Source organism: Lutra lutra, chromosome 16, assembly GCF_902655055.1.
Source record: "Lutra lutra chromosome 16, mLutLut1.2, whole genome shotgun sequence".
Lineage (NCBI taxonomy): Eukaryota > Metazoa > Chordata > Mammalia > Carnivora > Mustelidae > Lutra > Lutra lutra.
The window spans coordinates 49223296-49249421 of NC_062293.1; the positions used below are offsets into that span (position 1 = coordinate 49223296).

Below are 26126 nucleotides of genomic sequence, written 5' to 3' on the forward strand. Positions count from 1 at the left end.
CTGGGCAAGATGGCGCCACCTCACCCCTTTCCCGAGCACCCTTTCCCCAATGTTCTTCACTGAACAAGGCCTCTGACGCCTTGTGAAAGGACCGCTGGGTGGTGTTCCTCGCAGTAACGGGGGGAAGCCGAGAGCAGGACCGGGGGAGCCAACTCAGCCTCCCACCCTGCCAGGAGATGGGGGTGCACAGCTCCCAGGGGCTTGTCAAGGTCATGACCGTCCCCTGCTGGGCACAAGTGGTGGTGGGGAGGGCTCTGTACTCCCCAAGGCAGCTCAGAGGGTCCCCCCGAGCCAGGGGGGAACATAACTCAGGCTCAGACGCATGCCCTTCCTAGGCTGTGAGCCCCCCCACCACCCCACCACACAGCCCAAGCTGCCTTTCTGAGAGCAGCACTCCCCAGGAGAATTCCCCGGACCCTCAGCACAAATCAGACCTTGGAACTGCACCTCCCAAAACACCCAGCCACTCCCCTAGCCTGTGGCAGACACACTGAACTCTGAAGGGGCCCTTGGGAATCGGTGGCTGGTCCGCCCTGGCTGGGAGGTTGGGAGAAGGATGGGAGGGGCTTTATAGAGGGGGCGGTACACAGGCACTAAATTCAGTCTGCAGCCCCTCCCCCCCAACCCCGGGAGGTCATTAGCCGACCTAGAGGTCTCCCGAAAGTCACCTCATTAGCATAACAAAAGTCTTCCGGCTTCCATCACTTAGGGATGAGCTTTAGGAAGCCTGTGCCAGGAACAGATTGAAGACAAAATACATGCACAGAAAATGCATGTTTATTATAAATCACATAGCTCCTTCCGCCCGTGCTTGGCCTTACTGCTTACAAACCCGCTTCATGCCTGCTATTCTTGTAATGTCCTGACTGGCCCTCCACACCCTATGCCCACCTAAGCTGCAGGAGAACCCTGAAGATGGATAAGCCCATCCAGTCATGAGGCCAAAGAGCCAGCATCCGTGCTGTCCTCACCGCAGGCCCCTCTGCCGGTGAGCACAGCCCTGGAAGGCTGGAGAACGTGGCACCTGCTGTGGGCGCCAGCTCGTGACCAGTTGGGGTCAATTCAGATGTCCTGCTGCCGCCTCAAGGAGGGCAGGCTGGGCTCCTTGGGAGCAGAGGTCTCTACGCACACCGTCGCCCACTGCTCTGCCACCAGCCAGCACGAGCCAGCCCAGCTAGGAGCATTTTCAGCAGGGCCATCGAGACAAAGTGGAGAGCAGCAAAGGCAGGGGAGGCAGAACCTTATACCCGAGTATGGGGGCTGGCCCTTGCGGCTGGGCTGGGGCCTCGGACAGTGAGCGCTTGACTTTGGACGCTACCCTTGGGAAATCTACATAGGCTCCACCTCCCACCCTCGGCTCCAAGACCCACCCCTAATTCCTCATTTTCTGTCAGTGGCCCGAACCCCCACTGCCCCCACCCAGGGCCTCCGGGCAGCGGCTCATCTTTGGTTCCAGACTCTCTCTGTGATCTCTGGCCCCTGCAAATGCATGCCTCTCCTTCCCCCGGCCGGTCCAGACTCCCTGACCACCACCACCTCAGGAGCCCGACACCCCAGGCCCACGCTGTCCCCTTTTTGAAGAACCCCCCAGCATTGTTATCCCACATCCAGCGGACACACAAGCCTGGATGCCTTCCCTGAAATGCAGTGGGGCATCTCCCCGGGGCCTCAGACCCAAGCCCCACACTGATCAGACGGGCACTTGACCAGCACCCCCCTTAGCCCTCCTGAGTCTGACTTCGCCAAGGCAGGGAACAAGGAGGGAAGGAATCAGAGACAAAGGTGGCCAATAAGGGGCTGCCTCTTGGGCAACTGGTGGACAGGAACTCTACAGCCTGGCATGGTGCCTGGCGATGCTGGAGAGCCTGACAATACCACTTGGTGATGCGTGGCCCCGCGCATGGCACTGTCCAACCCCACACACGCCTATCGCCTCCAGAGTCGAAGTCGTTCCCCGGCTCATTCCTGACTCCTGGGGACAGGTGAGGGGGTCACCAGCTACAGCAATTACTCTCAAGTTGTATCCAGAAGCCATGGTTAAATTTCAGGGGCAGCAGACTCTGGAACAAGTGAAAGCACTTGGCCTAAAGCCTGGGTGGCAGGGGGGGAGGGCGCGGTGGCAGGGAGGATAAAGGCTCTGGGCGTTTCTACTGATGCAAGCGCTCGTCTAGAGGCGCCTACAACCAGACGCCTCCCGCAGCTGCTCCTCCCTTGAGCCAAACACGACATTGGGCACTTTATGCTTCCAAACCCTTTTGCACCCATTCCCTCCCCAACAGCCTCCTTGCCACATGGTGAGGAAATCGGGCAAAGGCTGCCCCAGCAGACCTTGGATGAGGCAAGTGAGATCTAGGGAAGGGAGGGGACTGACTTAGGTCACAGAGCAAGTGGGAGGTTAAAAGTGGACAAAACCTCAAACCCTGGAAATTGTCCATGGAATCTCGGCCGGCCTCCGAAGCAGACCCAGGAATGGGGCAAAGCCAACAGCACATCCAGGCTGCCCCCCAGGCAGCTAAACACTCCGGGCTGCCTCTCATTTGCCCCTGACAGAGCTCTCACGGCAGCACCGGTGGGGTCCGCGGAAGGACCTGGCACCCTTCTCTCACATGGAGAAAGGAGGGCACCACCTTGCCTGGGCCACCACTCCCCAGCCACTCAGGGCTCCCCCCCAATGAAGGAAGGACACCTTTCCATCCACCCCTTCTAACACCAGGCGAGGCCCCTTCCTTGGCCCCAAGACACTGTCCTTAGCTTCCGGGAGCACTCAGTCTGAGGGAGGAGGCGACACGTGAGCACACAATGAACAGAGTCCACGGAGTGGTGGGTCAGCCCTGCCAAGAGTCGGGAGCCACGCAGGGGATGCTTGGCCATGTCCGCTTGGGCTTAGGGTTCAGGGCAGGCTGGCTAAAGGGCCAGCAAAGGCTTGTGGAGGAGACAGGAGCCAGCCGAGTGGAGAGGAAGGCAGGCCCCTCCAGAAGAGGGAACACAGCACCAAGATACAAGGAGGGGAGAGATCGGGTCTGCAGAACAGCAGAGGGGGGACAGCCAGCACTCTGGGAGGGGGTCACAAGGAGGCCAGCGGATGAGTCCAGGTGGTGAATGACCCCCAAGCCTGAAGGCTAGCAGGGTCTAAAGGCTGGCATAGGAGGACAGGATAGGCTCAGACCCGGCTGGGGTAATAGAACTCCGCCCTGGGCCCCTCCGTGCAGGAAGGATCCCAAGAGGTCACCTTCACCAAACCACTCAGCCAGCAGCCCTTTCCAATGTGTGCATCTCAATCCCACGCATGCTGACAGTGCCTGATGTCCTCACGAGGCTCCAGAGGCCAGAACCCAAAACACATCATAGCAGGAAGAAGCACTTGGACATCCCCCCCTCAGCACCACACCTCACCCCTATCCAGCTCAGACTCTCTAAGAAAACTCAGATCACATCTCCAGAAAGTCAGGAGGCTGAGGGGGAGGAGGAGGTGAGGGTTCGGCCTGGGCTTCGGGGGGCAACAGCCTCCTCTGCTCCCCTCCCTTTTATTCTTAACTGTGTCGCTCCGAGGGATTCCGGCAAAGGCTGTGAGCTGACCCAGTTCCAGGCACTGTGACACTGGATCACCATGGTGCCCAGACACGGAAAGTCTAAAGTTAGCCCTGGCTGATGGCAAGATGCGGCCCCCGCCAGCCCAGGGCCACAGCCCCATGGAGTGACGTGCTGGCCCATACTGCTCTCCATCCAGACAGGAATGGGGCTGCACACAGGGCGGCCAGAACTACCTCCAGCTAAAAATGTGTGACTCCTCCCGGGCTCAGAAAAGAACACACACACACACACACACACACACACACACACGGAGCCTCTTGCCCTTAAGCCCACATGGAGATGCTAGAGGAGCCACCGAGGGTCCCTGGTGACGAGGAGCTGACTGTCCCCAGCTGGGAAGCCGACACCAGACGTGCCATTAGTTCTGTCAACTCCAGCTCTGAGCACAGCTTGGAGAGGGGCTGGGCGGGAGGGGCGGGGCGGGAAGCCAGGGCCAGGTGAGGGCTATGGTGTCCCAGGTGACCTCAGTAGATAGAGAAAAGGAAGTGGCTAGCTAGCCAGAGTTCTGGGCTCTCTTGGCTCTAGCAGCCAAGGTCTCAGTCATGCCCAGCCCGTCAGCCAGCTTGGCTCAGTGGAAAACCCTGCTTCCTGCCTGCACCCAGGGCAGCACCAGCAAGCCCAGCTCGGCAACATGCACCCCTGGCACAGGGTGACGTTTCTCACCCGGAAACACTGCCTCGGAGCCCAATGGGTCCATGGCCATGCCCTGGGAGCCAGAGTCCTGAGCCAGATGGGACCCAGGGTCTCAGATGGTTTGGGTTCATGCCCCGTCCCAATTCCCCAGCCTGTCTGAACGAGACACACACACACACACACACACACACACACACACTCACACTCAGCACCAGCCCTGGAGCAGACAATCGAGGACTGCAAGCCAATGTTCAGGGTCCTCCCTAGGGGGCCCCAGGCCCACCAGTCCACCTTCTCTCCACACACCTCCCCTTTTCTTTGGTCTCCTCCACTCTTGCCCCTCCTCATCCTCCCCCCTGCTGCTCTTCAGAAAGCCTGGCCATGCCCAGCAGGCCCTGTGCAGCCAGCAAGCCTAGGACACTCACAACCCCTCTCTTGTCTCCTGTCTTCCAGATGCGTCCTCTACCTGCAAGCTTTATTAGCAGTCGGTCCCTGACTTTCAGATGGCACTCATGAAACCCAACCTTACCTTGGTGGCCCAAGTGCCAGGGCCAGGAGGGCAAGGGGTGTCCTCTTCCCCTGCGCACAGCAAAGGGCCATCCCAGGGCAGCGCTTGGCAGAGTGGGTGGGTCCCTGTGTTTCAGAGCTCTATAGGACCTCAGCTGGGGGTCCTCACTCACAGATGGAGACACCAAGCCCCAGAGCGGGTGGGAACACAGGGAATGGGACCTGGGTCTCCCTCCCAGGTGCCAGGCTGGTTTCCTTGCTTCAGCCCAGTGACAGCTGCAGGTCAGCCTCCTGGCACCTGGGGGTGGGGGCCTCTGGGGCACCTGAAATTAGCCAACAGGTTGCTGGCTGGGGATCTGAAACCAGAAAATGAGGCCTCAAAGCAAATGCACACTAAAGGTGTCAGCCCACCTGCCCTGGGCTGTGCTGGCCTTACCCACAGCGCCATCTACTGTCCAGTCTTCGCGGCCGCCAGCCCAGGGGCCTCAGGCACTCAGCCAGCCAGACATCCCTCTGCTGAGGGACCCGCTGCCCCAGGCTGGGCGGGGAGTGCCCCTACTTTCTGGAGGGAAGAGCTGCCTCATCCCCAATGCACCCTCTTGGGGGGCTGTGACTCCCCACAGAGAGGGTGACCAGCCCAGGGGATGCAGGAAGACAAGGATGATCCCCAGAAGCCCCGGCCAATAAGCGTGGGCTACCAGGACACCGGCTATGTATCCACCCCCAGAGAGAGGAGTCTGAGACCAGGACACAGCCTGGGGCAGGGGGTTGTGGAGGGCTGGGGGCGGTGGGGGGCACTGCACACACACCCAGATCGGTCTCAGGCAGAAGATGCCCGGCAAGCAGGCGAGGGTGTGAGAGAGCAGACACCTGGGGTGGTGGGGTACAGAGAGCTGGGCCAGGCAGGCAAGAATGCACAACTCAGAGGCACGCTTCATGCTGAAGAAACCCGCTGGCCGGGACAGTCCCCACAGACACCTGCCATCCCAGCCGGATCATGAGAAGCACACCCTCATTGCTCTCTGTCTGTAAACGCATCCCATTTAGCAGGGCATCTGGACGTGCGATAGTCTCAATCAGCTTTGACGTCCTAACAAGCAATTTGCCTTCGATAATAGCTAAGGCACCAAAGCATGCCAATTTTGTTCTGTAAACAACGGGAGAGCTCAAGGCTACAGCATCACAGCCCGGCGCGGGCTCACTGTGCTCTGACACTGGAGGGCGTGCCCAGAGCTAGAACAGCGCAGGGCTGCGTCTATCTTATCTTTCCTGGGATGCCAGAATAGCGGACCCGCTTCTCCCCCACCCCCGCAATCCCCCTTCCTCTGCAGAGTCAGAGTATTCAATGGTACAGATGGAGATGGGCCCCCTCCATGGACGCCACCCTGGAAAACTGGGGAAGAGGCCAACTGCTGAGAACCCAGTAGACACTGGCTGCGGGTCTGTGCCAGCGGCGCAGGGCGCGAGCGCGGAGAGGTGAGGCAGGGGCTCTGCCCTTCGTAACAGCACACAGCTCCCAGCACGGGCCAGGGTGGGGGGTACTGGGCCGCAAGGCAGGGGCTGCTCCAGCTCTCTTGGAACACCCAGGCTAAGGGGAAGGCCAAGGGGAAGGTCAAGGGGCAAGCAGTGATGCCAAAGGGAACATGGGACACATGCAGCGGGCACAGAGGGCCACCTCACTCACACCAACCAGGGCAACACTGTGCCCCTCAGGGATCCTGGCAACATCTGGAGACCTTTGAGACTGTTGGGACACCCGGTGGTTAGAGGCAGGGGACATCATCAAACACCCCACAGTAAGGGTACCTGGGTGGCTCAGTCATTAAGCATCCGCCTTCGGCTCAGGTCATGATCCCAGGGTCCTGGGATCAAGCCCCGTGTCAGGCTCCCTGCTCGGGACAAGCCTATGAGCCTGCTTCTCCCTCTCCCTCTGCCTGCTGCTCCCCCTGCTGTGCTCTCTCTCCCTCTGTCAAATAAATAAATAAAATCTTGAAAAAAAAAAATCATGCAGTGGACAGTTTGGCCCAAAATGTCCAATGCCAAGGTGAGCGACCTGGGCCTGGAGGGTGGGCTGGGAAGGGGGTTTGTGAGAAGCAGGGACGACTGCCTGGAAGAGGCGGCACAGGTATGTAAGATGCCCTCGGCAAGGGGAGGAGTCACAGGGAAACAGGAACCAGAACGACAGAGCTTGCAGGCAACAAGCAGCCTGGCAGAGGGGTCTCAGGGGCCAGGGAAGGAGCTCCCATCTCATGCTGGAAGGTGTGAGGCGCCTTTAAGCAACTGAGAGTGTGCTGGGGCCCTGGGCGGTTTGGCCTTGGCCTGTGTTCAAGTGTGAGGGAGTGAGTACGCAGTGCGGATGCGTGGAGAGGCGCAGGGAGTGCTGGGGACCCTGGCTAGATCTCTGCCCAGGGTCCCTGGAAGTGGAGCACACAGCCCACATCCCCACCTTGCCCAGGGTTCAAACAGCAAGCTCCATTTGGGGCCTGGACATACCCAGGTGGGGCCACGGAACCTGGACCTGAGGTGTTGGTACTGAGAAGATTCTGGGCCAGGGACAGAGACAAGATGACAAAGGGAGAAGCCCCAATTACCCCCTCTGTAGCACCTGACCTTTTCACCATTTCAATTACAAACCTATTTGCGATCTCTAACAATGGAAGCCACACAGCTTTATTCCCTGGCTCCGGTGCCTGGCACACAGAAGGTTCTGGAGGAATGAATATTCGTTACTTTGTTTCTATTGTTTTTGGAAAGTGTGAACACTGCGGGGGTGGGGGAGAGGGAGAAGGAGAGAGAATCTTAAGCTGGCTCCGAGCTCAGCACACGGGGCATGATCTTAGGACGCCATGACTGAGCTGGAATCAAGAGTAGGACGCTTAGGGGTGCCGGGGTGGCACGGTCGGTTGGTTAAGCAGCTGCCTTTGGCTCGGTCACGATCCAAGGGTCCTGGGATCAAGGCCTGTATCGGGCTCCCTGCCAAGCACGGGAGCCTGCTTCTCCCTCTCCCTCTGGCTCTGCAATGTGCGCACTCTCTCTCACTTACTTTCTGTCTCAAATAACATCTCTTTTTTTAAAAAAGAGTCAGACACTTAACTGACAGCACCACCCAGGCACCCTCAACGAACACTGGTTGCATGAATGAATGGGTGAATGAATAATGAATGAATGAATGAATGAGAAGCTGTTCACGAGCAGAAGACTGAGCCAGAAGAGCAGTGTGAGGCCCAGGGAGAACAGAGTTACAAGAAAATGTGATGGTCACTAGTGGTTTCCCAAAAATCCATCAAGAGGACAGCAGAAGACAAGAAAGTTCTTTGAAGCTCTAGAAGCAGAATAGAGGAGATGAAAACCGACTTTGGGGACAGAGGGACAGGGAAGAAGAGAGATGGGGGCTGGGTGCTGGTGGGGAGGGGGCACCCCTCATCCACATGCTGGCCCTGACAGGCGGGCAGGCCCCTCCAGCCGATGTTGTAGCTCCTTCAAAGAGCTACAGCCCTGGGGAGGCAGATAGCGGGCCCTGGAACAACCAGAAGGCACTGGTCCAAGGCTGCACTCAGCCTGGGCCACTGTCCATGGCCTCCTCACACATCATCACCAACCTCAGCCATCCTGCTCCCCTCAATTCCAGACTCACAAGGTCTCCCCTCAGAATCTCCCAAATACCTTCAGATTGGAGCTCTCTTGCCTCAGCCCCTACCTTGGCCACGGCCTCTACAATTCTGCACCCAGTTTTTTGTTTTTTGTTTTTATAAACAGGTTTTGTTGTTTTTGTTTTTGGTTTTTTTTAAGATTTTATTTATTTATTTGACAGAGAGATCACAAGTAGGCAGAGAGGCAGGCAGGGATTGGCGGGGAGAAGCAGGCTCCCTGCTGAGCAGAGAGCCCAATGCCGGGATCATGAACCGCGGAAGGCAGAGGCTTTAACCCACTGAGCCACCCAGGCGCCCCTCTACACCCAGTTTTGATGTGTGGGTTTCGTCCCCACACACCCAGCCAATTCTCTGACACCAACTGGGTGTCCCACAATTCAACTCACTTCTGACCCTATCTGCCCAACTCACGGAACTCAGAGAAGAGCTCATTTGCTTGATTACGAGCTTATTACAAAGGATATTAAAGGCCAGGAATCATCACCCAATTGAAAAGATGAATAGGGGGAGGAAGGGGTAAGGGGTGCAGAGGGCCTACACTCTCTGGGCATGCCACTCTCGCCGAATCTCCATGTGTCCACCAACCCAGAAGCTCTCTGAACCCCACTCTTTTTTTTATTTTTTAAGATTTTATTTATTTATTTATTTAAGAGCGCGGAAGGGGAGGGGAAGGGGCAGAGGGAGAAGCACACTCCCCGCCAAGCAGGGTACCCAACGCGGGGCTCCATCCCAGGACCTCGGGATCATGACCCAAGCGGAAGGCAGGCGCCCAATCTACCGAGCCACCCAAGGCGCCCCATCTCCCAACCCCATCCCTGCGAGGTCTCACAGAGGTTGCTTGACAGAGGTTACTGATTAAATCATTGGCCCTTGGCTACTAAACTGCACCTCCAGCTCCGCCCCCTCCTCCATCACGTGGTTGGTTCCTCTGGCAACATGTCCCGCCCCCCCGCCCTAGGTGGGGGAGGGGCCTAACGTCACCTCGTTAACCTAACAAAAGACACCTTTCGGGCCTTCAAGGACTAGGAGATTTCAAGGGTTTGGGGAACTGTGTGCCAGACTGACCAAATCCTCATTTCTGAGAACTCACTCAGGTCCCAGCTGCACCTGGCAGAGCTTCCTCTCGGTGGCACTTCCTCACCAAAATATGGTAAATCCTGCTGACTCTTCCGGCTTTCAAACCGTGCCCAGAATCTGACGACCACTTAGAATCTGACCACTTCTACTTCCGCTGGTGCCACTCTGGTCCAAGCCACCATTGGGCCTCAGGCCCCGCCACTGCCTCCAGCCCCGCCCTCTCCCCCCGCATCTGCTCTCATAAGCCCACAGCTGCCTGGAAAACCCGAGTCAGATCACGCCACGCATTCCACGGTCCCGGCTCAGAACGCCCCGCCCCACCCCACGTGCTCCCCATGGCCTACAAGGCCTGTGCTGTTAGGCCAAACCCCCTCTCTGACCTGCTGCTCTCTATTCTCACTCGGTCGCATTCCAGCCAGCGGCCCTTCCTTGAAAGCACCCAGGACTTTTGCACTTGTTGCTTCCTCCTCCCGGGATACCTAGGGAGCTCCCTCCCATGTTGGGGGGGCGCAGGTTTCGGCTCAGAGGCCACCTGCTTCCCCAGCTTCACTCCCCCCAACCCCAACCCCCCTCGATGGCGGTTGTGAGTTTATTCAGGGTCCCCCTCCTACGACGTCAGCTCCTTTGGAACCTGAGCACTGTGCCTGGCACATGTGCGGTGGGCCATCAATAAGCAGCTGAAGAAATGAGCGAACCTCTTCCCGGCAGTTTCGAAAGGGGTTAGTAACAGCCTTCGCCCTGCGGAGCAACTAAAACGCTGCGTGGAACACTCAGCACAGTGTCCCTGCCGCAAGTCCCGCGGATTATCAGCTCTCTTCACCACTGAGTCAATGTTCAGTATGCTCTTCTACAGGTGCCCCCTCGCTTACTGCTCACGCAGAGCTGGGGGAGGGGGAGGCAGGCCACTCAGACCAGTTCCGCCTGTTCTGCCACTGTCTGGCCCGAGGCAGCCCACTAAACCACAGTGCCTTCCCCTAACGGCTCCCATTCTGAGCCTCTCTCCCACTGATGACCACAGACTGTTCCAGTGAAATAACTTTTTTAAAAGCAAGGCCAATCAAACACTACAACCAAAGAAAAAAGCCTATGACAAGTGCACAGATTCTGAGCTGCCCAAATCTTAAGCACCTTGACCACGTGGCTGTGGGCCACAGCTCAACTTCAGCATGAACTTGCAAGAGTGCCCGGGGGACTCTGTCACTTAAGCATCTGTTTTTGGGCTCAAGTCATGATCCCAGGGTCCTGGGATTGAAGCCCCCCCTCGGGCTTCCTGCTGAGGGAGGAAGCCTCCCTCTGCCCCTGGCCCCCCTGCTCCTGTGTACATGAGCGCTCTTTCTTTTTCTCTCAAATACATAAATAAAACCTTAAAAAAAAAATGAACTTCAATACACCGTTGGAAGAGCCCACAGGAAATAAAGGAAGGGGCTTGTACATGAGTAAGTGTCCCCAGGACCCGCCGCGCACTCAGTAAATTGAGCCCTCAGCACTGGGCATGGACAGTGAACCAGGGAGAGCACTGCACACTCCCAACACAAGCCAGCCCTCCTAGCACGGATTAACAGCCTCTCTGAGACCCTACACCCGCTTCCTGTGGCTGCTGTAGCCCATTTCCACAGACTAGGTGGTTTAGAACAACGGAATTTATGCTCTCCCAGTTCTGAAGGCCGGAAGTCCAAAATCAGTGTCTCTAGGCCAGATCAAGGTGCCAGCAGGGCTGCACTTCCACCCCTCCCCCCACCCCCAGGCTCCAGGGGAGGATCCATCCCTCATTGCCTCTTCCAGCTCCTGGTGGCCGTGGACGCAGCCTTCCTTGGCTGGTGGCCGCATCATCTCAGTCTTCAAAGCCAGTGTCTTCTCATCTCCCTCTGCCTCCCTCTTATACGGACACATGGGGCTGTGCTGAGGGCCCACCCCAATAATCCAGGACAATCTCCCCATCCTGAGATCCCTGACACCTGCAAAGCTCCCCTTTTTGCCATGTAAGGTAACAGTCACAAGTTCCAAGGACAAGACATGGACATACATCTTTGAGGGCCATTTTCCAGCTGTTTTACCCACTGTGATCTTGTGTGGCAGGAGGAAGGCTGGGGGGTGGGGAGCAGGGCTGGGGGAGAAAGAATGATGAGCAGAAGAGCACAGGGAGACGCAGGCCCTCTGGGAGCCCAGCCCTTGCTGGGAGGCCCCTGTCAGGTCAGGGTCAGCTCAGACATGGTGGGGTGTGGTAGTAGTTGGGGTTCCTCTATGGACTGAAGCAGGAGTCCCAGGAGGCCTCAAGAATGGTTTTATATGGGGCGCCTGGGTGGCTCAGTGGGTTAAAGCCTCTGCCTTCGGCTCAGGTCATGATCCCAGGGTCCTGGGATGGAGCCCCGTATTCGGGCTCTCTGCTCAGCAGGGAGCCTACTTCCTCCTCTCTCTCTGCCTGCCTCTGTGCCTACTTGTGATCTCTGTCTGTCAAATAAATAAATAAAATCTTAAAAAAAAAAAAAAAAAGAATGGTTTTACAAAATGAAGCGAGCCGAACCTCTGACCCTTAGAGCCCCTCCCTCCCCTCAGGTCCCCTCCAGCCGGGGGGGCCTGCACCAGCCATCTCAGGGTGGGTCCCGCGCACTCAGGACAGAAGGGACAGCACATTCCGAATGTGGCCTCTGTGAAGTGAGCAGTCCCGCCCCACCCCCACTCCCACCCACCACCCATCTCCCCAGATAGAGAAAAGACTCTAACTCAGCAACCAGGTGACAAACGTGTCATGTTCCGCCCCTGGGACCAAGTGGTCACCTGAAATGAAAACAGTCTGGAACAGTGTGTTGCTAACCGGGAAGCTGGCCTTACTCCTCAGGCTACCCTCAAGGGCGATCACAGGACGTCCGTGGCTTTGCATCAGCAAACCCAGGCACAGGCACAGGGCAGGAGCCTCGGGAAGCGGCCCTGGGGCACCACCGCCACCCCCTTCCATCCCTGCAGAAACCCCAAGAGCTTCCCAACAGGGAGGAGGCATCGCAGAGAAACACGGTAGCAGGAGGGCCTGTCCGCCATTCCCACACCTTCCTCAGAGCGCTCGGGGCCCCCTTCCCACACAGCCTGCCCCCCCCCACAGTTCTGGGTCCTGAGCATCCCCGTACCCACAGACGAGCTGGGTGCTGCTCTGTCTCCTTCTGTGTTCACTTCTTGCTCGCTCGTTCTTGCTCCCCAGCACACACACTCCAGTGCCATGCAAACCCATTTCACCAGGAGCCTCGTTCAGGAAAAACAAATCAAGTTTCTTGAGCACATCAGAGAGGGTGAGGGTTCCCTAGAAAGCCACCTGACTGCGCAGTGTGGCAGCGAAGGGAGGGAGCCCCTAAGCCAAGGCCATCTCCAGCAGCCTCTAGAAGACTGAGATCGTCGGGTGCATGTGGGCAGCCTCATCACAGGACAGCCCGCTGGCCCAGCCCAGCAGCAGCCCGGGGACTGTCACTGCCCGCATGTCGTGGGATCCTGGCCTGGCCAGCATTCCCTAACTGGGCTCTGACCCCACTGGGGAAACAGAAAGGACGGTTCCACCCTGGCCAGAGACCGATGGAGAGAGAGAAGAGCCGTCCGTCTGTCCGTGCACACAGCCAGCCCACACAGGGCCGGGCTAGGGCACTTACCACATTCCAGAAGAGCGGATTGAAAGTGATGGTGAGGATGGCAGCCACGAAGCAGGGATCCGAGGGGTCCACGTAGCCCAACAGCCAGGTCATAACGTAGAGGTCTGCCTGCAGGGACAGAGCAGCGTCAGCGGGAGACCTGCCCAGTCCCCCGACGGCCCCCGCACGCCGGACAGGAAGTGAAAAGCCCCCAGAACTCAGAAACATAGTTACCCTCTGGGAACACGCCGGGAGGGGAACACACCGGGAGGCTCGGGCACAAGCAAGTCCAGCAAAGGTTACTACAGTGTAATCATAAAACTGAAGATAAAAAGCCAAAACCCAATCAGCCGCATCGTGCCCTGTCAGAGGGTGGCCTGGGCAAGTGGCGGAGGAGCGGTGTGCGGGGACGCTCGACCAGGAAATCATGAGCAGCCAACACCCTAATGGGGAAGGGACCCCACCGGGACCAAGTTCTGGATCACCACCTGCTGTGACTGGGGCCACACCTGCAGAGGGCTTTGGAGGCCCCAGAGCAAACCCCAGGGGCTGTCGTTCGTGGGAAGACACGCTCAATCTCCCTAGTAATCAGGTAAATGCGAACTAAGACAGCAGCCCTGTCCCTCCTCCAGGGCAACCTGAACGAGGGCCAGGCTTGAATGCTGGGGAAGGAGTGAAGCAAAAGGCGTGCTCCCCCTTGTCAGCAAAGTCACTCCCAAGTGCCTGTTCCAGAGGAACTCACGTCGAGTGTGCAAAGTGCGTGTGCTTGCAGTGAAAAAAGACAAGCGTTGTAGCCGTCCACCTATGGAAGGACGGCCACACAGAATGGGCCCATTCCTAAAGCAGCAAAGCTACTGAATTCAAACAAACTAGCCGTTATGTGTCAAGTTGTGATATTCTTTTAAAAATGTCCAATGAAGAGCAAGTTGCAGACTTCCCACAGCATATACACATATATACATTTATAGAAAATAACACATAACCACATTGTACTAAATGTTCTTTCTGGGTATGTCTTTTAAAAAAGGCCCTGGAGAGTGACACACCAGATTCATGCTACTAGCTGCATCAACGGCTAGAGTTTCCCGCCCTCCATCATCCACACATAGGGATGGAGCGCTCCCTGTGGCGGGACTGTCCCCCGCACCCTTGGCTGCCACCCCCTCGGGGCCAGTGGCACCAAAAATGTCTCCATACATGGCCCCAATGTCCCCCAGGGGCAGCACTGAGACACCCTGCCTGGTAGAGACGATGGGAAGACTCTGGAAAGTCACTGAGCACGGAAGATGTGGCCAGGCGTGTCCTTGGCACATGTGGGCCTCCTGTCCCAGTCAGAGGCAATCTTCATCTCTGAGGGGCCAAGGGCAGAGCTGAGAATGAATGAGCCAACAAAGGCACACTGCTAAGGGAACATGGGGATGAAATGGCTGAGGGACGGAGTGGCCACAAGTGCCCAAGCACATTATTAATAAGCAAATGACAAAGGGGGAACCACTCAGCAAACAGGGAAGGGTGACAATGGAAGCACAGTCTTGCCCCAAGCTGACCGCAGTGTCTGGCACCCTGTGGATGGTGCCGACACCCAGCAGGCAGGCAACCCCACACCCTGCCCTCCAGCCTCCTTCTCTTCTAGTCCCAGGTCAGACGCCCCCTGGAGGCCCCCAGCTTGTCAGGCAGAACAGTGGAGGCACGGCGGCTCTCGGGGCCGTAAAGGGAAACTCCAAGTTGCCCTGGAGAACACACCAGAAGAGGCAAAGCCACTGGTGAAGGACCAAACAACTTGAACAGGCCTCGGAACAGGCTGTCCTCCCCTGGCGTTGAGACTGGCACACCTCAGCCCCAAAGCCCCTAAAGCCTGTGACTGAACCAAAGGATGTTCTATCTTCTGTTTGAAAGGAAATATTTGTTAAGCACCCAATTGCAAGGCCCACTGAGAGGCTGCGATGGGGCTCACTGGTGGAACAGGAGCCCCAGGAGGCATGGAAGGAGAGCTGACCTGCGGAGCCACCAGGCTGCTGCTCTGGTCCTGCTTGGCCACTTTCAGAGCAGTGCCTGCCTCACTGCCTCCGCTCCCTGGTCCCCATATCAACCCTCAACACCCAGCTTAACTGTCACTGACCCTTCCCCCTTCTCATCGAGGAGTCCAATCTGTGCCTTGACCCCATTGTTCCCACTGCCCTCAGGATGGGGCATCCTCGCCCCAGCCAGCCTTCCACACCTCATTTCCTGCCACACTCTGGACCCCGGGCCTCCTCACCTGCACTGGGCTGGCTCACCCATTCCAGGATTCACTGACAGGTGATGAATTCACCTGCACCCACCTTACCTGCGATCCTTCTTGCCCCAACCCATCGTTCACACCAAACATCACGCTCTAGACCCTTTTACGGTGGGTCCGCATGTGTCTGAAATACACTATCCCTCTGACACTTCCAGACAAACTCCTATTCACCCCTCAAGACCCAGCAGGAGCATCTCCTCTACCTTCACCCATGGCACTCTCTTCTGTGTCCTTAGTGCACACGGTATTGTGATTATTTGGTTATAGGTCCCTATCTCATACTCATCCCTCCGGGTGAGGGGCCATGTTTTCCTCCAACTTTGTGTCTTCCACCCGGCACAAAGAGTAAATGTTTGCTGAGTGAACAGTGGCCCTTGTTGCATCATCAGTAAAAAGCAGAGGCTAAAGGTACGAAGGGCCCTCCAGCTCAGCTGCCCAGGCTCCGAGGACTCTGATCCCCCCCTTTCTGGCTTCAAACTGGAGGCAGAAAATTGCCCAAGCAGCCGCCGTGGAGATTCTGCAGGTGGGCGGCCAACAGCGGCCAGCAGATCCCTCCGTTTCTGAGGCGACAGATTCACCAGCTGCCCAGGCGCTGTGCTTCATCAATATTTTTATGGCACCTTTTAGGCTGAGAAATCAAGTAGTGTTCACAAATGTTGGTGGGAGGCAGGATGGCCAGACCCAGCACGGGATAGGGCTTTCTAAGGTTCTTAGAAACCCCAGGGCTGGGGTCTCTTCAAGGCAGGTCACTCCCTAGGGTGTACAGCTGGGTGGAAAAAGTGCGGGTAGAGCACCAGGGGGGTTATCAGCAGTCCTGAAGCCCTGCCGCCTCCCCCAAATTCTACTACCCATCATCCCCTCCAGATCCTACTTGCAGCCTTCAGCTACGCCGTAAGCCGGGCACCCGCACCACCCGTCCACCAGAAGCTGCACACAGAAGGCCGTCTAAGACCCAGGCTTACCCTCTGAATCATCACATAGCGGAGCATAGGGCCAGCACACCTGGAACGTGAAATATCCCCCCACTCCCCCATCATGAGCCTCCCACCGACTTTATCCTCCCGTGGTCATCAGCGGCCTCGTTTTACCAATAGGCAGAGTTATCTGCAGGCCTGATTCTCCAGGCCCCCCTCCGTGCCCACATCCCTTGCTCGGGATCCCCAGCGACCAAGACGGAGGAAAGACGGTGAAGTGTGAGGTCCAGAGAAGGGACCCATCCAGCTGGAGAGAGGGTGCAGGTGATGGCCAGAGGGTCACGGCTAGAAACCTGGGGATGCCAGCAGGAGAGAACCAGACCAGTGCTTCAGGGCAGGCCCAAGAAGGCGTAGGCACGTCGATGGTGGCTGCCTGGGAAACAAGGTGGGGCACCGGCCAGGAGCCGCACAGGGCATTTTCGGGGGTGATGGAAGTATTTGCCATCTCAGCGGGGGCCTGGCCAGCCAGGACCTTGCCCGTTAGACCTTCCAACTGGACACAAAGGTCTATGCATTTCACTATGTGTAAATGACACCTCCCCAGAGAGGAAAGTTTGCAAGGGCCTCCTCGCTGGGAACCGTGAACTGTGTCCCCTATCTCCCCTCTGGCCGTTGGGGGAAACCGTAGCCTCTGGAAATGCCAAAGGCTTTTCTAAGGATTCAACTCAATGTCATTCTGAGTAAGCCACCAGGGAGGTGACACTCTGGGGGGAGTCTGAGGACTATGACCCTCCGGCAAGAAACTTTCCAGTGCAGATAACAAGATCAAAGAGGCTTTATTTAAGGCTCGGTACCTCACCTTGGCAAGCACTGTGGCTATAACTACTTTGCAGATAAGAAAGCCAAAGGCTCAAAGAAGCCCCCAGATCACAGGCTAGAGGGGGCAGAGCCAGGCCTTGGCCAGACCTGCCCTTCCAGATTCCAAACCGAAACTGAGGCTTTCTGTCAGGACTTAGAAATGCTGCAGCCACTACAGCCGATGGGGCAAGGAAAACCCTCAAATACTCCCAAAGAGATGGGGCAAATGAGCAGGTCAAATTTGCTGCTTTTGCCTTCAGTGGGAGCTGAGGGGAAGGGAAACTGAGGCACTTACAGGTTAGCAAGCTAACAACACCAGCCGAAGCTGGCTGCCAAGGGATATCCAGCAGAGTCTCCCAATTAGGACTGAACTGGTTAAAACTGGAACCTCAGCCCCCACCAGGTCCCAGTGCCCTCAGGTCAACCTGTCTTGGTGGGAGGAAAGCATCCAGTTACCCGGGTCACCTTGAGCGTGGGATCTGCGTTGCCTGGAGAAGGGCCTGCTTGGCAGGAAAGAATGACTAATGTACACCGGGGTATTCCTCCAGAGGCCTGAATGTCCTTTTCTGATTGCTGTCACCTCCCAGAACTCACCTGAAAGGGCGGACCTCCCTCCCGAAAGCGGCTCAGCCGAAAAGAACAAAAAATGCCCAATCCCAGGTCCCTCATCACCCCTGCACACCAGTGGGCTGCCTTGACCTAAGGGGAGGGTTCTCCCCCCTCCCCTCCCCCAACCGTATTAAAGCAGCAAAAGCCCTGGCTTTCTCTCCCGGGTCATTCTAAGAATGGAATCCCGCTCCAAGGTCACAGATGGCAGAGCTCTGTATTTGAAAAGAGGACAGGCGCTACCTACCGAAACCGGGAATAATTCCACTCGGGCCACCGACGAATGGGCTCGGCTACTGACACCCTACGGGTGGCTGAGGAAGCGGCTCATAGCAACTTCACTTTACTGCGGGCTTGGAGGACACTTTAGGGGGATGATCTGCGGCGGGTCAACAGCACCCAGGGTAACATTGTGACATCCAAACAAACAGTAGGGGCCCAGAGAGTCAAAGTCACATCGATCGTAAGTGGGATCCACACAGCACATACGGCAAAGGGCAGGAGGAATGGGGTGAGCGAGGGAGCCAGAGGGGCTGGGGTCCTGCAGCCCAGCTCTCCACCACTGCCAAGTATGTCTTCAGAACCACAGCCTCTTCTGCCTTTCCCAGGGGACTCCCAGATCGCCCCCAGCATTCTCTACGGAGTGGGTAACTTTTGGTTAGAGCTCTGTGCCTGACACAGGACACAGACACAAGAACGATCATGCCAGAGTCTCAGAGTTTCACTGAGGCGGGCCCCCGGCCGCGCCTGTTCTACTCTGCATGGGGTGGGGGGGGCCGTGTGGTTCAGAAGAAGGTCTCCAGGCAGCTCACAGTGTGAGCTGGGCTCAGATCACTCCCACCTTCCGAGAGGGACCACAGGTAGGCTTTCTGTGACCAGTCGCAGCCTAAGACTTCCCCTGGATGACATGGGGGTGATAAGACTGCAGCCCTCCAGCCCCCAGGTGACATTCTGGATGGAGGGCAGACCGGGCATGAAAGTACACAGTGCCGAGGGTGCTCCCAGGGCTGAGGCTATTCTGTGCTCTCCCTCTGTTTGCTAAAGAGCGCAGACGGACACCTCACCTCTTTCTGGAGGGGCCCTCTGGGGATACACACATTCTACGGAAAAGGTGGAGAGAGGACACTGATCCAAGGACTGTAGGCTCCATGCTGGAATCGGAGGGCATGCGAGCTTTGGAAACCATCTCAAGACAGGAGGTTTGTTGGAATGTCATAACACCATGGTAGTCAGCCACAGCCGATTTCCGGAAAATACGTTGCTTTGAGGCGTTCCTACATCCCACGGTAAGAAGAAACAGCCAGCAGCTGCTCTAATTCCCCAAATCCATAACTCCTTCCAGGAAAGGCGAAGACGTTCATTCACCCATCAATCAACTGCACCAGATGCAAAAAAGGCTCTGGCAGCTCGTGTGCAACCTGGTCAGCAGGGCCAAAGCGAGTCCCTTTCCTGGGAGTGGCACCCACGGGCAGGTCCTGTGCTTTTCATCAAGGCCCTCATCTCCTCCACCTTGGGTCCCCCCCCCACTTCATGATCATGAGCTGCGGACCCCTTTTCTTTCTACACTCGCCCTCGAGGGCTCAGGACACACCCCACTAGGGTGATGCTACAGAGTACTTTTATCAAATACGTGTTATATATTAAAAGCAGTAACAATAAGCCAGCTGACCTCCCCTGGGAAGTTACTGGACACCAAGCCCCGGCTTTAAAGAGGAAGGACAGAGCACAGCCCCGAACCACAGCACACCCCAGTCTAGTGCAGCTTGACGAACCCTGTGTTTGCTTGGGCAAGTCACATGCACTACGAAGGCTTTGAATGAGAGTGGCACATTGAGATCGGCAAGGAAAGCATTTAGCACAGTGAGGGGCACCTAGCAAGGCTGGATAAATGTTAACGTTATTCAGGCCATGCAACAACACCATGGGACATGCCCATCTTCCAGATTAAAAAACTGAAGCTAGGGGTACCTGGGTGGCTCAGTGGGTTAAGCCGCTGCCTTTGGCTCAGGTCATGATCTCAGGGTCCTGGGATCGAGCCCCGCATCGGGCTCTCTGTTCAGCAGGGAGCCTGCTTCCTCCTCTCTCTCTGCCTGCCTCTCTCCCTGCTTGTGATCTCTCTCTGTCAAATAAATAAATAAAACCTTTAAAAAATAATAATAAATAAATAAATAAATAAATAAATTGTTATTGCTCTTAAAAAAAAAAAAACTGAAGCTATCACATTAAGAAAAACCCGACAGAACTAAAAGATGAAACAGACAAATCTACGACAGCAGCTGGGGGCCTCCACCCTCCTCTCTTAGAAGTAACAGAGTAGGTCTGCGGAAAATCAGTAAGGACGGCGATGACCCGAACATCACCACCAACCACTTGGCCTGACTGACGTTTATAGAACATTCCACAATAACAGCAAATGACAAATTCTTCTCAGGCACACATAACACCCATGGAGACAGACCACAGTCCAGACCACAAAACAAATCAATCAATCTATTTTTCTTTCTTTCTCTCTCTCTTTCTTTCTTTTTCTTTCTTTCTTAAGTAGCCTCCACACCCAGTGTGGGAGCCCAGTGGGGGCCTGAACTCAGAACCCTGAGACCAAGACCTGAGCTGAGATCAAGAGACAGATGTTCAACCAACTGAGCCACCCAGGCACCCCAAACTAATCTTATTCTTCCCCGCCGCCCCCACCCCCACCTGTCTCTCTGCCTACATGTGATCTCTCTCTGTCAAATAAATAAAATCTTTTTTTAAAAGATTTTATTTATTCATTTGGCAGACAGTGAGCACAAGTAGGCACAGAGGCAGGCAGAGAGAGAGGAAGGGAAGCAGGCTACCCGCTGAGCAGAGAGCCCGACGCGGGGCTCGATCCCAGGACCCTGGGATCGTGACCTGAGCCGAAGGCAGAGGCTTTAACCCACTGAGCCACACCCAGGCACCCCATAAATAAAATCTTTAAAAAAATAAAAAGAAAGAAAGAAATTGGGGAAAGAAAAGTAAAATAAACCCAAAGCAAGCAGAAGGAAAAAATAAAAGCAAAAATCAATCAACCAAAAACAGAAAAACAGAGAGGGGAGAAAAATCAAATCCGAAACATGTTCTTTGGGAAAAACATAAAAAAGATAAACCTCTAGTCACACCAACCAAGGGAATAAGAAGACACAAACTGGCAATACTGAGAATGAAACGGGGGCCTCACCACTGACCTCACAAGCATTACAGGGGTAATAAAAGAGCTTACGGACCACAAGCCAGCAACTCAGATCAGATGGTCCAATCATGGAAAGACATAAGCTAACAAAATTCATTCAACATATAGTCCTATATCTATTTTTTAAAAAATGAATTCACAGTTAAAACTCTTCCAAAACAGAAAGCCCCAGGCCCTGAAGATTTCACTAGATGAATGCTACCAACTTTTAAGGAAGAAATGACACCAATTCCACACAATCTCTCCCAGAATACAGAACAGGAGAGACCACTTCATAATTCACAAGAAGAGGCCAGCATTGTTTTAACACCAAAACCAGACAGAGACACGACAAGAAAACTACAAACCCTATCCATGAGCTGAGCCATCCAAATCCTTAACAACAACAAAACCAAAGCAAATCTAGCAATATAGATGAAGGATAACACCTCAGGACCCTGCATGGCCCCAGGAATGCAAGGCTGGTTTGATCATCAAAGCATTGATGTAATTCATCACATTAACAGCCAAATAAGGAAAAGCCACGTGATCTTCTCAACGGGAGCAGAAGAAACTGAGTTTCTAGGAGGTTCAGTGACTTGCCCAAGGTTATAATGAGGGCTTGAGGAAAGCCCTTGCCCTGCTGTCTTGACTCTGACCCAAAACACTGATGACAAAAATTAGGTCCTTGAGAACTTTACAAAATCAGTCATCCAATCAAACGGACTGATAGTTATTCTAATAAAGTAACAGCATCCAAAGATTCTTCTAAACAAGCTGTATAGCAGGCAAACATCTTCCCCCCAAAGGCAGTCAAGATCTCCCACGTCTGTCCCTAGATTTTACCTCCCACGGTTTATCAGGCTCTCGCAGCACAAATGGAAACTGCACAGCTCAACAGGCCTGTCCGCCATCGTGGCCTTGAAGCTTCCTGAACACAAGGGCTTTACCTTCTGAACACCACCTTTGACAATTTGTAAGGTTCCTCTACACCCTTAGCTCATTCTGGGCTTCCTCATAAGCCCCATTTACTATCCCTGATTTACAGATCAAGAAACTGAAGGGCACCTCTTGACACATACACTAAGTGAAACCAGCCATCTGCTCGTGACAACAGGTGAGTCCATACAGAAAAGGGCATGACAGGGGCCCACGTGACTATGCCTGGCCAGACTGGGTTCTCCAAGGAGCCAGGACCCCTGGGCCCCACTGGAGCCATCTTCTGAGTCCTGGAGGCATCCCTGCCCGCGGACAGCAAACTGGAAGTCCCTGCTGCCATCCTTTACAAGCCAACTTGCTTCATGCCGCTGGCAGGCCAAGCAGCAAGGCTCTGGAATCCCATGGCAGGGAGGGCAAAGGGCTACGAAGGACCACTGCCAGCAAAGCCACAGTAGATACGCTCCTCATCCCAAAGGGTGATTTTTTTTTTTTTTTTTTTTTTTTTTTTAGTTAAAAACAAAACCAAAATTCCGTATCAGCTGGAACAGGTGCAGCAAGTAGCTGGTTAAGGGCATTGTACCCAAGGGCTATACTGTTCAGAATATACTCTTGAAAGGAACGCTGGGGCACCGGTGGTAATTGGTTGAGCTTCAACTCTTGACTTCAGCTCAGGTCATGGTCTCAGGGTCATGGCATCAAGCCCCATGTGGGGCTCTGCACTCAGCGGGGAGTCTGCTGGGGATTATCTCTCCCTCTACCCCCACCCCGCCCCCACCCCGCTCCTATGCTCTCTCTCTGTAATAAATAAATAAATCTTTAAAAAAAAAAAAAGTAATGTCACCAATTTTTTTTCACTTTTTAAAATGTGGCTACTAGAGAAGTTTACATGATAAATGGGACACATTGCATTCCTATCGATGGTGCTAGATGAGCAGGCTGGCATCCTGCCGCTCAGATGCCTGTGGAGGAAAAGAAACCTTGATGCTCACTTGGGCCAGCGACTGACTGGCATCTTTTAAAGATCTTTTAAAAGTAGAGACTGTGATTGAAGGAGGAGGAGAATGACCACAGACAAATACATAATAATAATGTTGTGTTGTTGTTGTTGTTGTTGTTAAGAAAAAAAATCCTTTGGAAACAAGAAGCTTAACTGTCCCAACTAACGCAGCAGTGGGAAAAAAACAAATTTTAGTCAGCTAGGGTCACCCTGACCTAGTCCCAGAAGCACTCCCAGTTCTCTCCAACCCCACAGCCCCATCACACTCTGGAGTAAGGGAGAGAGCAGAAAAGCCTGTCCCACGCAAACCCAGTTAACCTTCCCCTCTCCATAGCTGATTCTCACTCCAGCTGCTAGGTCTAGAACATGGCCCTTGCTCGGTCGACCCTGCAGCACCCTAACACTCCACTGGGCCTGTGCTGGGCCCACTGCCCCCTCACACTGTGGCCTCTGGCTCAAGGACGTCCCACCTCAAGTTAATGGTGACCTACCCTTCCCCACGGAGTCATTCATCCAGGAAGCATCCACCCCCTAAGCCAGGCAATGCCTAGGGTCCCCCTGGCATTCCAAGTGCTCTTTTCCTCCAAGATTTGCTCTGGCAGAAAACACCCAAAGTCCCACCACTGACCATGTGGGCCCAGAGATTCTCTAATGGCCATTTGTGGTTTAAGATTCTAAGGATTCCATGAGATATCATCATCCTCCTGGGGGCGCTATTCTTCCTCTCTCCTGCTTCCCACTTACCAATGTCAACTCACCCTGCACTCTCTCAGGGTCAGAGGCTTGCCTTCTCTTTGTTCCTTGGACAAACACCCCCGCCTTTAAGGCCTTTGCCCTGCTGTCCCTGCTGACCAGGGCTTATCACCAGGTCTCAGACCACAGGTCACCTCCTCACAGATACAGGGATTTCCGTCCCACCTTTCCACCAGCTACTCTCTGAAACACTGACCAGTTATACTCCCTTCGGAGAATGTTCCATGCCCCCCGGCTGGTCTCAAATTCACTGTCTTCAGTGAATGAATAAAGGGGAGAAACGCTCTAGATTAAAGAAAGGCTGCTCCAGGCAGCGACGGAGCTCCCAGGCTCCACGAAGAGCGGCTGACTGATGACGAAGGTGGAAAGGTGCGAAAAAGGAAGCTCTGATAGAAGGCAGAATGCAGGAAAGGAAGAGCTATTGGAAAGGGGAGCCTGGGCCTGGGGAGAGACACCAGGAAAGAGACAAATCCTCTGGCCTATGAGTCTGCCAAACGTCCGCCGCCCAGGGCAGCCGGGCTCTCCAGCCGGCAGGGTCCGTCCCACCCCATCGTGGCGCAAGGCTTCCAGGTCGTCCACTCTTTCCACCCATCCACGCGGTAAGGAGGTGATATTCTGCCGCCAACTCTGGCCAGGGGGCGGGCGCAAACCTTTCTCTGGCCTCCTCCGCAGACCTGGCCTCAAGCCGGGTGGGGGGACGGAACTGCGGACGGGGCCCTCCAGTTCCCACGCACCCACATGCTGCCACCACGAACACTCCCAAACACACCTGCTCGGCCTCCTTCACAGGCCTCCACGCCCAGTTCCAGCCCCACACCCTCCCACTCAGACAAAACACACACAACTCTGACCACACAATCCCAGAGGCGCGCGCACACACGCACACTAAGGAACTCTTTCTCTGACACACACAATCCCTCTGTTACACGCGCACACACACGCACCACGCCCTCCAACACGCAGCCCCGCCCTCGCCCCGCCCCCACCCCCGTTGCCTGGCAACAGGAGCCCCGCCCACTGGGCGTCGGCGGCCTCCGCAGAAGACCCACCCGGCCGCGCGAGCCCTCCCTGCTTCCCCGGCCGCGGGGCCCGGTCGGTACCTGCCTAAAGTTGACATTGCCGAGGCCTCCGCAGCAGTCGGGCCCCGCCACAGAGCTGCTCATCGGCTCTGCCTCCGGCCGCCACGTCCCCCCCAGCCCGGCCACCTCTAGGGGGCCTCCGCCGGGGCCTTGCGGCCGCCCACTCACCCCCCAAAGCTGCCCTGTCGTACCGGGAAGCTGTGCCGTCCGGGGCGCTTTCCCTGTGACCCCAGTTTCTCTCGGCCTTCTGGGAAACGTAGTTCCCCGTCCCCGCGAGGCGCCACTGTCCTGGAGCTCGCGACGGCATCTCAAGGAGCCGAGAGCTACTAGCCCCAGGGTCGTACGCCGCGGTGACCGCCAGTTCCGAGGGGGCTCTCCCCTAAACCCTTCGGTCCCCGGCTCCCGGACCCAGCCCGCCAACTGACCTGGCCTCCCTGTCCTTGGCTGGCGACGGGGCTCGGAGCTGGCGGCTGCGGGTCCTAGGTCTAAGCTTCCTGCGCAGCCCCCTCCGGACTTGGACTTTGGCCCAGGCTCGGGGTCCCCCGCCCCCCTCTGAGATTTGCTTTTGGCCAGAGGCGGTGCAGGCCGATCACACCCTGTAGCCTCATGCAGAGGCTACTCCTCGGGACCCTGGGCCCCCGCCCCCACGGCCTCCCTATTCTTTGGCTCGGGCAGAGACACCTCCTCCGCTCCTTTGTTCATTCATTCTCTGGTTCACTCACCGGGTACTTGCTGAACTCGAGTGTGTGCTGCGGGCACAGTAGGGAACAATACAGGTCCCTGCCCTCACTGTCTCCTAACAGAAGAGACAAAACATGAATAAAGGATTATAACCTGGAGCAGTACTGTGATGGAAAGAAACCGGGGGCCAGGTCAGATGATGGTAAGGCAAAGCACCTTAGGATCCCCTTGCGGAAGGCACGATTGGAGAGAAGGTGCAAGACCTGGGAAGTGTAGGGCCAGGGCAGATTTGGAAGAGAGACCAGCGGTGCAAAGGCCAGGAGACAGGGCAGAATTAGGCGTCCTTACGGAATCCAGAAACAGCTGATCATCTGTGGAGTAGTGGTGGAGGAAGAAGAGTGGGAGGGAAGGAGTTTAGGAAAGCAGGTGGGATTTTAGATGGTCAGGTCCAAGAGAGACCCTCTTGCAGCTAGGTGTTAATTTAAATGGGAAAACAGACTCAGAGTCCCAGCTTTGCACAGTCTCTCAGCCAGCCCAGGGGGGACTTTTGCAAGGCCGGCAGCTTCCTCATTCAGGTGCCCTCCTTCTCGCTTCTCTCAAGCTTAGCCCTGAGCACCTACATCCTCCAGCATTTGCTGAGCAGCCGCCATGTGCTTGTCCCTGCTCTGACCCCTTTACAGATAGCCCAACCTTTACAACATCCTTAGGGTGGGGCAGCCCACCAACAAGACAGGGAGGACAGGAAGGATTCGGGCTTTGGAG

The 26126-nt window shown here is 55.8% G+C and overlaps 1 protein-coding gene across 7 annotated transcripts in view; it reads right to left on the reverse strand.

Moving 5' to 3' along the window:
• The window catches only part of PEMT (phosphatidylethanolamine N-methyltransferase), an 84833-nt gene that overhangs the window by 51597 nt on the left and 7110 nt on the right, over positions 1 to 26126 (reverse strand). The window contains exons 1-2 of one of the 7 annotated variants that reach the window (XM_047708617.1): positions 25406 to 25434; positions 13088 to 13195 (exon numbers count right to left, since the gene is read on the reverse strand). In XM_047708617.1, the coding sequence (XP_047564573.1) occupies positions 13088 to 13180 (93 nt within the window). In that variant the 5' untranslated portion in view covers positions 13181 to 13195; positions 25406 to 25434. Of the gene's footprint in view, positions 1 to 13087; positions 13196 to 17972; positions 18105 to 19693; positions 19719 to 24373; positions 24413 to 24704; positions 24918 to 25108; positions 25247 to 25405; positions 25435 to 26126 lie in introns of those variants that run through there. The other 6 variants (XM_047708613.1, XM_047708610.1, XM_047708615.1 and 3 more) reach the window with 6 other exon arrangements.